Source organism: Chionomys nivalis, chromosome 13 (assembly GCF_950005125.1).
Source record: "Chionomys nivalis chromosome 13, mChiNiv1.1, whole genome shotgun sequence".
NCBI lineage: Eukaryota > Metazoa > Chordata > Mammalia > Rodentia > Cricetidae > Chionomys > Chionomys nivalis.
This window is the reverse complement of record NC_080098.1, coordinates 53,092,278-53,102,002: the sequence shown is the minus strand read 5'-3', so window position 1 is coordinate 53,102,002 and position 9,725 is coordinate 53,092,278. Positions and strand designations below refer to the sequence as shown.

The 9,725-nt window shown below is 50.3% G+C and overlaps 1 protein-coding gene across 1 annotated transcript; it reads left to right on the top strand.

The window, feature by feature from the left end:
• The first annotated feature begins 726 nt into the window (after positions 1 to 726).
• Positions 727 to 9,145, top strand: Nrn1 (neuritin 1). Its single transcript, XM_057788016.1, has 3 exons — positions 727 to 989; positions 4,913 to 5,057; positions 7,959 to 9,145. Exons 1-3 carry the CDS (start codon positions 935 to 937, stop codon positions 8,185 to 8,187), a joined length of 429 nt encoding a protein of 142 aa, XP_057643999.1. The 5' UTR covers positions 727 to 934; the 3' UTR covers positions 8,188 to 9,145.
• Positions 9,146 to 9,725: the final 580 nt, after the last annotated feature.

The window sequence follows — 9,725 nt, the reverse complement described above, 5'->3', positions numbered from 1 at the left end:
TCTGGGGCCCCATGTGTGCAGAATGAACCCCCGGGGCCTGGGCGTTCGCGCGCTCTCGAGCGGTGTGTGAGGGCTGGCTCGGGGGCGCTCGGCTCTACTCCCAGTCGTGCGCGTGTGTGTGAGTGTGTGCGGGTGCTGGGGGCCGGGTTGTGTGCTCACGCACTCCAGGCTGCGCCTAGAGCTCAGCCGCGGAGCTGGAAAAAAAGAGTAGGCAAGTGCGGGGTCTGCAGACCGCGGAAGGGGGGGGGCGGCGATTCGGCTCAGATGAGTCCCCCCCTCCGCCCCGGCCAGAAGCACCTCAAACCTCGCTGCAGGGTTGGAAGTGCCTGGGTTCGTTGTGGCGCCAATGGAGGAGGGAGCAGGTTGAACAATCGAGTGGGCGCGCCAGGACTCCCCGGCTCCGGGCGGGGAGAAGAGAGGGAGCCCCGATTCTGCGCAGGGAGGGGGCGGGGCTGGGGGCCCCTAGAACGAGGAGGCGGGGGTAGCTACCGGTATGGGAAGCGGTCACCCCAGAGAGGCGAGATTTCGTTGAGATTGCACATTAATTGGAGATATCTTATTAATTCCAGAGTCTTATGACTATAAATGGCGATTCTCTACCAAAGTGTCTATATTAAAAAAAAAAATCAATCCGTGTCATCCCCCACGTCAGGCCTGCTCGTGGGCGTGAGGCTGTACTTCCTCCGCCCCCTCCTAATGGAGTGAACCATTCCCAGCTCTACCCCCCCCCCACCCCACAAGACTCTCACTCTCTCGCTCTCTTTCTGTCTCTTCCTCGCTCCCTCTCTTTCTCTCCTCCCTCTGCCTTCCCAGTGCATAAAGTCTCTGTCGCTCCCGGAACTTGTTGGCAATGCCTATTTTTCAGCTTTCCCCCGCGTTCTCTAAACTAACTATTTAAAGGTCTGCGGTCGCAAATGGTTTGACTAAACGTAGGATGGGACTTAAGTTGAACGGCAGATATATTTCACTGATCCTCGCGGTGCAAATAGGTAAGTGGCCGCCCTGTCCGGCTTGGTAGGCGACCGGAGATTGCCAGCTCCGGAGGCGCCTAAGGGGACTTGCTGGCCCGCGTCTGCCGCTGGATGCAGAAAACCCTGCAGAAACCCAGGGTCGGGGTATTAGCTGTTGGGGAGTCAGGAGTCCTGGTTTGGTTTTGCTAAAGTAAGGGACTTGAAGTGTGTGCGGCAGACTATTTTCCAAAGAGGTTTTCTCCTTGCTTTCCAAAGCGCAGATCCATTTTTTGCTACCCTCTCCTGGGTTAAAGCAGGGTCGGAGCGCTCTTAGCGTGTGGCCCCCGACATACTGTAAGGTACTATTCTGAGGGGTCGAAAGGTGAATGCAGAAATAAGATGGCTAGGTCTGAAAAGTTTATGTGCAGAAAGCAAAGATATTCCAAGGCTGCCCTCAAACTGCAGCATTTAGAACTTTGTCCTTCCCCCGCCCCTCCCCCCCCCCATATCCTAGCTGCAGCGTTTGCTCCGGGCACCGCAGACACCGACGAGGAGGATAAATCAGCCAAATATGCACCGATATACTTTTTCAGGGTTATGTGTGTGTGTGTGTGTGACTTTATATACTAGCGTCTCTAATATTTCTATGCAGAAAAGGGTTTTACATGTTTACAATATGTAGGTTCGTGTGTTTGTTATTTTTGTTTGCGGCGGTTTTATGGAAGGACTGATTTAGTCCCCCATTTTATGTTAAGGAATGTTGAGTCTCCGTTACACTGTAAGAAAGCTTTCTTAAAGTTCATATTTCTCCAACCAAAATGCAAATGTTGTAAGTGCTAGAGAATCCGCTTGTCTGATGTCGGATGGGAACATTAATTAATGTAGCCGAAAAGTGAAAGTAAAGCAGCTTATTAATAGAATGGACAAGAGAAAAAAATAGAAACTCTCCAATGGGTTTTCTGGAGATGGAAGGAACTGCTATCGTGTCAGGCTGTAGAATTCTTCATAGACAAATCCTGCAGTAGCTCAGGGGTGCGTTAGGGAATTTGTGTGGGACAAGAGAAGGAATGTTTAATGGCTTTTCTTCGTAAGAAATGTAGAAGAATCAGGGTTCCCAGAACATTAAAACTGATTCTTCCCATCGGGGTCTATATGCATTTGACATGATTTTGAAATTCTGATTTTAGAGGATTTTTGTCATTTTGCAGAAACTGGGATTTTGCATAGCAAGGACCATGCACGGGGATGTTGGCTTTTCCTTTAATTTTAGGAAATGACTTAATGCTTTGCATCTGGTGGTTTTGCGCCTCTGACATTAGTTCAAAGAGCTGCAACAATCCTAGGACACAGATCCCAAGGGCAGCAAATTCTTGAAGTGTTGGAAATAAGTGACTGTGGCATTTTGCAATTAGCCTGCAAACGTTTATAGATCAGGAAACAGCGACAGTTTTAAGACGGGGGTTTCACCTGGACGACGTCCGGGGGCTCTGTTTTCCTTGTGGGTCAGAATAGAAAATAATGAAGCAGTGATTGTAGAAAGGATGCATTTGATGAACCTCAGCCTGAAAATGACCAAAATATTGGCAGTGGGATTATAATGTATATGTTCCCAGATGTCTACTTTTTTTTTTTTTTACATCAGAGCCTCAGTCTTTATTAATTCATGGATGGAAGCTGTCCCAAATCACTGACATTTGGCAAAAAAAAAAGTGGGGGGTGGGGAGGGGCGGGGAAGTAGAAGATGGTGAACGAATGAAGAGGCGCCGGGAGGAAGTTTGGAATGAATGAAAGAGGTCCAGCGAATGAATGAGCAACTGAAAACCGCACTGGATAGGGATGTTAGAGAGAACAGAGGAGCTGGGGTCGACTGCCTGGGGGTGACAGAAACCGAGAGCAGAAAGAACTGAGAACTCCGCTTGCGCAGAGACTTGCGCCTGCAACCTCTGTCCGGCGCTTTGCTTCCGGCTTTCCAGTGAAAGCTAGATCTCTAGAAGCCACAATTGCGAAACACAGAAATGTTCCTGAATTCGTATTTTACACACGCTCACACACATGCGCGCTGCGGGATCTGCCCCAGCAATGCCTGAGACAACAAGGTGACGGGAGCGCTTCCTGCCCACAGAAAGCCCTAACAGTTCTTTTTAAATCGTTATGGCATCCTTTCGGACACCAAATTTTGGGGCTTGAGAGACTAGGTTGCATTTTATTTACTTCCCGCAAAGGCATATTTATAACATACATTATAGAGGAAGCTGTGTAGGGTTTCTTTCATCGTGACCAAGCTACATTAGAACAAAGATTCATTTATTCATAAGACGCGATGTCAGTGTTTAAAATTTTGCTTTTATTATAGTGCCGAGGTTTTTTTTAAAAAAAAAAATAGGTGTGAAGGAAGCTAGGTTTATGAAAGGTTATGTGTCTGCCCCTGCCGAGGTGGAAGTTAACCTCCGTCCCTTCCGCAGCGCTTCCCGTTCCGGATTAGAAAGCACTAGTCCCGCCTAGCTCTTCCTGCGGCAATCTGCCGACACACAGCTCCCGGAGGCTGCGTCTGGTTGGGTCACCTTCCCCCGGGTCTGCAGTAGCCCGGCGTTCAGAGACGGTGGCTGAGGAGGTGCTGAGTGTTCCACCCATCCAGGAGGGTTTCAACGAGGATGGCGGGGATGGCGGCACAGGAGGCCTGTACCCAAATCCCCTAGAGCCTAAGGCCCATTTCCCTTCTAGGATTCACCCTTCCCCGCCCCTACAGCGGAAATGTGATACTCTCTAGTCCTTCGGGTACCCCAGGTATTTGGCCCTTTTTGCCCGCTGTTTTGTTGAGGGCCGAGCCCCCAACCCGGTCGTTTGCCACCGGGTGGGAAGAAATGACTATTGGGCTGCGCTAGGCGGCCTGGAAGCTTAGTAGCTCTCAAATTCAGCGCTTCAGATTTGGTTGACTTGAGTTTGGGAGCTAGGACCCTAGAGTGTCCTGGAATTTTCCCTTCTCTCTTCTTCTGCCTTTGGCCTCAGCTTCTACCTACTTCAACTCCCCCGCCCCCACTAGAAGCCAGAGTGCTAGGCGGCAGCCTACACGGCGCCTAGCAAGCTGGCTGCAACCTTGAGACTCCTGAGTGTTTCCAGGGACATTAAAGGGGAGTGTAGAGGTGAGACAGGCAGAGAAGGAAAGGGAAAGAAGCCACACAGGCGCGCACGCGCACGCATACACCAGGCTCCTGGCATTGACTGTGAGACCAATACTTATCCTTTAGGGCCCTGGACATTTAAACTGCCCTGCTTTAGAGTGGCAGGAAATTGTACACCTAAGGGTCTCACAAACAACAGACTTCATGTTGGGCAATCGGTTTTGAAATAAAAACATCCCGTCCCCGTGGCTGTGCGATCTTCCAAAGACTTTATTCATTCATTCATTAAGCAATATTTGCTGGGTACCTGACAAAGACCCAGGCGCCTGATGGTTACCCTGGGGGTGTGGCTCTTGGTTTAGAAGCGCAACCCCGGACTCCACACCTCTCCGGGCCGTTTTTTTTTTTTTTTTTTTTTTTTTTTTTTTGTCCCCCAGCACTCTGCTTCTCAGACCCCCACTGTCACCACAAAAATGGAAAATTGCACCGCGAGACGTGACAGGGTTTTGGTGGAGGAAGTGTTGAGAGACAAGGAGGGAGTGAGGAAAAAAGAGTAATAAAGGAGATGAGGGAGGTGAGAAGAGGGGGCGATGAAAACAGAAAAAGAAATAGAGCTCAGTTAGGAGCGAGCTGGAGAAAATAAATGGACTCACCTCCCCGCCACCCATCTGTACCCACCCACGCCCGGATCCCTCTGTCTGCACCAGAGGTGGGCCCAATGCAAATAGGTCATTCCGGGGCCACAGTTCTGAATTTTAAAAGACCACCCCAAGGGGCCCCAGGGTCAGTAACGGGGCAGGGTGGTGGCGTGGCCACGCTGACTGGTGTCCCTCCTCCCCACAGCTTACCTGGTGCAGGCCGTGAGAGCGGCGGGCAAGTGCGATGCGGTCTTTAAGGGCTTTTCAGACTGTTTGCTCAAACTGGGCGACAGCATGGCCAACTACCCGCAGGGCCTGGACGACAAGACGAACATTAAGACCGTGTGCACGTAAGTGTCCTCTCTGACCCGGGGTTTCCCTTTTGGGGGCGCTGCTGAGGTCAGAGTTCCATGCGACTCTCCACTCCCATTCTCTGTCCTACCCCCTCTCCTCCTGTGCTCAACATTCTAGTAGTGAAATCTGTGACTTTCTGCCTTCTGGTCAAGGCTGCTGACAGGCCCTCTGGCCCTGAGACCCAAGTCTCTGGTTTAGAATTTGCACTGTTTAAAGGAACTCCATGGCCTGAGTTCGGCTACAGAAGAGAATTCTCCCACTAGCCTAAGTTGTCCAGTTTTATGGGCCTGTACCCAACAGGCATGGACCCAGGGCTAATGACAGAATGTCATTTTAGCGGTTTCTCATTCAACAAAAAAAAATCTCTACTTTGAGATAATCTCTAATCTTTCTTCTTCTGAACATTTGACTCAGGTTTAAGAAAAGCTGGTGGTAATACAGATTTACCTAAAAGAGAAGCCAAACCCCCCCCCTCTCCCGCCAAAAGCACACCAAGAAAATGCAACTGCAGGAAAGGACCACAGGTCTCCCTGTTTCCTAGAGAAAGCCTGAAATAATATTGTGTGTCAGTGACTTTGGGGTTTGGCAGGTTTTGCTAAGTTTGTAGTCCTATCCCAGGTTTGGAGTAGCCACCCTCCTTGCTACCTTTCCATTTTCCACATCTATATGATCTCCCCAGACGGGGCAGCTGCAGGTCCAGGGGGAAAGAGGCCTTCATTGCCAGCTTCAGTGGTTGACTAGAAAGCCTGCAGCTGGAGTAAAGGGGCGTCCAGCAGAGCCCTGCTGCATGGACCTCCACATCTTAGCTGCTTCAGGTCTCAGAAATGCCCTCAACTTTGTATTCCACCATCCCACAAAACGGCCTTGCAATAAAGCTAAGGCAAGAAGCATTCTTTGTTCCCAGAGGTTGAAGTGCCCATTTCCCATAGCATGTGTGTGGCTCTTCTCTTCCTAAATAGGGGAGAGGTGTATTCATTTAAGCAATGATCAAATAGGGGGGAGGTAGTCTATCTTGCTATAAACCTTCTAAGTACCTCAGCACTCACTAGGAACTCCAACAAGAAAGTGACTGGTACTCCTCCATCATAAAATAGAAATGATGTATTTAATCCCAAACACTGATTTAAAAAAATGAATCAGAAAAGTAGGACAGGTTCACATACTCCAGAACCTCCAGGCATTTGCTAAAACATGGTATATTCCTAGTCACTTTAAATTTTTTTTTAGCAGGACTAAGGTCCTGGAAAACATGGACAAGAGAAGGGTTGTCCCTGAGGTTGCAGGCAGCTGGATCCAATACCCACTATGTTAATTGTGCCCAATTGCTCAGCAAGTGGGTGAAACTCACCTCTCCCAGCGCCAGGTGAATGAATGTTTGCTCTTCTCCACACCCCACATCTCAGAAGTGGTCTGTCCCTATGTGGGATCCCCCCCCCCAAGGAGCAATTTATTACAAATTGTGGAACCTGAAAGTCCTGTACTCAGGTCCCTAAAAGGGACAAGGTCCGTAGAAGGCAGTCCAAGTTCCAATAACTCCAACAAGAATTTATAACTCGCTATCAGCCAGAAGCCAGGTTTGAAGTGGAAGCAGAGGTTAAGCTTGACTTCAACAAGCTTACAGTCCCCGACGCGCGAACAACAACAACAAAGAGCTGAGAAAAATCCAGCCACGCTGCTAAGGGTGGTTGCTGACCCGGTGAGCTCAGGGTCTGGGCGCAGTGGGAGTCAGACGCGTAAATCGACCCACCTCCGAAAGGAGACAGAGCCTTAGAAATCGATCACGGCTTGAGATTATATTTAGTTTCGGGATCTATTTTGGGTTTCTAGAAGAAAGGGGGATAATCAAAAAACGAGAGACAGGTTGGATGAAGGTTGTGGGGGCAGGGCTGAAACTGAGCGGAGGGGGGGGAGGGGGGAGCTTGAGTTCCTTCTGAGTTGATTTGGGAACCGACCCGGGGTGGAGGAGCCGGAGCCGGGTCAGGGAGGGAACAGCCTAGCCTAGGTGTCCATCGTGCCCGTTCTAGGGAAGTGGGTGCTACAGCCTGGGGGGGGGGGGGGGAACTCCTGGTATCCAACCCTATGAAAAAGGCTAGGGAGGAGGTTAGAGGAAGCACCCAGCTCGCAGACCAAGAGCACAGGGGTTTGTAAGAGCTGGACCACTCACCGACCGGGAATGGAGAAGAGAGCTGGTGGGTTCCCCAGACGCCTCTGGAGCTCCTGGACTGTTGAAAGGCCGGATGACCTCGGGGGACCGAAGCGAGCGGGGAGAGCAGAAAAGAAGAGGGGAAAACAGAGGGAAGGAAAAAAGAAAGAAAGGGGAAATGAGGAGAAACTGGAAACAAAAGGAAGGTGTGGGGGCTGGGTGAAGCGAGGGAAGGAGGGAGAAGGCGAGGGGACAACGGCTAGGAGAGGTGGAAACAGAAGGGGCGAGGAGGGAGGAGAGTGTGAGGAGCCTGGAGGGGAGGGCCTGGCTCAGAGCAAGCCACCCATCTTGAGAGCTAAGAGGCCTTAATGGGCCGCAGCTTGCTAGGCTTAGTGCTGTTTTCTTAGCTTTCCCGGAGGAGGGTGAGCAATCTGCACAGGCCGTGGTGCCAGCGCCACGCAGCGGGTGCGACCCGGCTCCTGGCTGTCAGGTCCCCTCTTGGCACCGGACTAGGGAAATCAGACTGGGAAAGGGAAGGCCCACACTCTTGGACCTGGTTTCTGGAACGAGACAAAGATCTGGGGGTTTGCTACCTTGTGAGAAATAGGTCCAGGAAAGGGGAACGGGGGAAGGAGTGGGTGAAAGAGGCTCCCTGGGAGGTTGGCAAGGGCGCAGTCACCCGGGGCGCAGATCTGGGGTCCTCCAGCGCTCAAAATGATCCTGCTTCTTCTGCTTTTGTTCCGTTCCTCTCCAGATACTGGGAGGATTTCCACAGCTGCACGGTCACAGCTCTTACGGATTGCCAGGAAGGGGCGAAAGATATGTGGGATAAACTGAGAAAAGAATCGAAAAACCTCAACATCCAAGGCAGCTTATTCGAACTCTGCGGCAGCGGCAACGGGGCGGCGGGGTCCCTGCTCCCGACGCTTTCCGTGCTCCTGGTGTCTCTCTCGGCAGCTTTAGCGACCTGGTTTTCCTTCTGAGCGCGGGACCAGGTTCCCCCCACCCCTACCCCCGGCGCACCCACCCACACTCACTCCATGCTCCCGGAAATCGAGAGGAAGAGCCATTCGTTCTCTGAGGACGTTGTGATTCTCTGTGATGTTGAAAACACTCATATGGGATTGTGGGAAATTCTGTTTCTCTTTTTTTATTTCGTTTGATTCCTTGTATTTTTATTTGCCAAATGTTACCGATCAGTGAGCGAGCAAGCACAGCCAAAACCGGACCTCAGCTTTAGTCACACACAAAAAAGAAAACGGCAAACTCACCCCCATTTTTAAATTTTATTTTTTATTTTTTGGCAAAAGAATCTCAGGAATGGCCCTGGGCCACCTACTATATTAATCATGTTGATAACATGAAGAATGATGGGCTCCTCCTAATAGGGAAGCGAGGAGAGGAGAAGGCCAGGGGGAATGAATAGCAAGAAGAGCAGTGTCCACGTGGGAAGCATCTGGCGAACACTCACACTCACGTCTTTCTTCCACAGTACCTTGTTTTGATCATTTCCACTGCACATTTCTCCTCCAGGAAAAGCAAAAACACACAGTGTGGGCTTTTTGCATCTTAAGGCTAAGAGAGAGCTGAAAGCAGGCGGGGTGTAGTGGGAAAGGTGGTCAAAGGAACTGCTCTAGTCACTGAGGGGCTGGCTTCACCTACTGTCGATGCATCTTTCAGGTCCACCGCCTTTGTGTTCCCTCCTCTCTCTTGTTTTAGCTGTTACACATACAGTAATACCTGAATATCCAACGGTATAGATCACAAGGGGGTAATCAATGTTAAATCTAAAACATAGTTAAAAAAGATTTTGACATAAAAGAGCCTTGATTTTAAAAAAAGAGAGAGATGTAATTTAAAAAGTTTATTATAAATTAAATTCAGCAAAAATTTGCTACAAAGTATAGAGAAGTATAAAATAAAAGTTATTGTTTGAAATGGGGGCGTCGTTTTATTTTTCCTCGGCCGAGTTTCCAGAATACCTAGAGAAACACATAGGTGCTAGGTGATAAATTCACCTGTTCACCAAAGGGATCGGATGGCCTGCTGTCTTCACGGGGACCTCAACAGGACACTTGACTGTGTCTTCCAGTTTAGGCTTATGTTTGGAAGGGGAAAAAAACGCCAAAAGAAAAAAAAAAAGTCGTTTTAAATTAGAGGCCTTTCCTATGTGTGCGCTGTAGGCTTTCACAGGCAGATACAATGCCCGCGGTCAGCCCGCCGCCCAGGTCCCAGGTGGGCCTGAGCTGTAACCCATGGGCCAGGCCCTAACCGCCACACGCCTCTTCCTCTGCGGTGGCTAGAGAGGCAGCCTCCAATGGAACCGCCATTAAGGGCTCTGCAGAGGGGCAAGGAGGCTGCGTTCCCAGGCGGGGATCAGGCGAATCCTTTCATAATTAATAAGACAGCTCAGCTGAAATGGTGAGGAGACGGGGCCCTATTGATCTGCCCGTCGATCTTCTTCCATCCCTCCTATTTATAGGTTCCTCATGGCTTTAGAGATTAGTAAACAGCCGCAGTG

Excerpts from the sequence above, each read along its gene's own strand:
- Nrn1 (XM_057788016.1), top strand. The coding sequence starts at position 935 with ATGGGACTTAAGTTGAACGGCAGATATATTTCACTGATCCTCGCGGTG. Across the intron at positions 990-4,912 it reads GATCCTCGCGGTGCAAATAG|CTTACCTGGTGCAGGCCGTG; the intron begins GTAAGTGGCCGC and ends TCCTCCCCACAG. Across the intron at positions 5,058-7,958 it reads AACATTAAGACCGTGTGCAC|ATACTGGGAGGATTTCCACA; the intron begins GTAAGTGTCCTC and ends GTTCCTCTCCAG.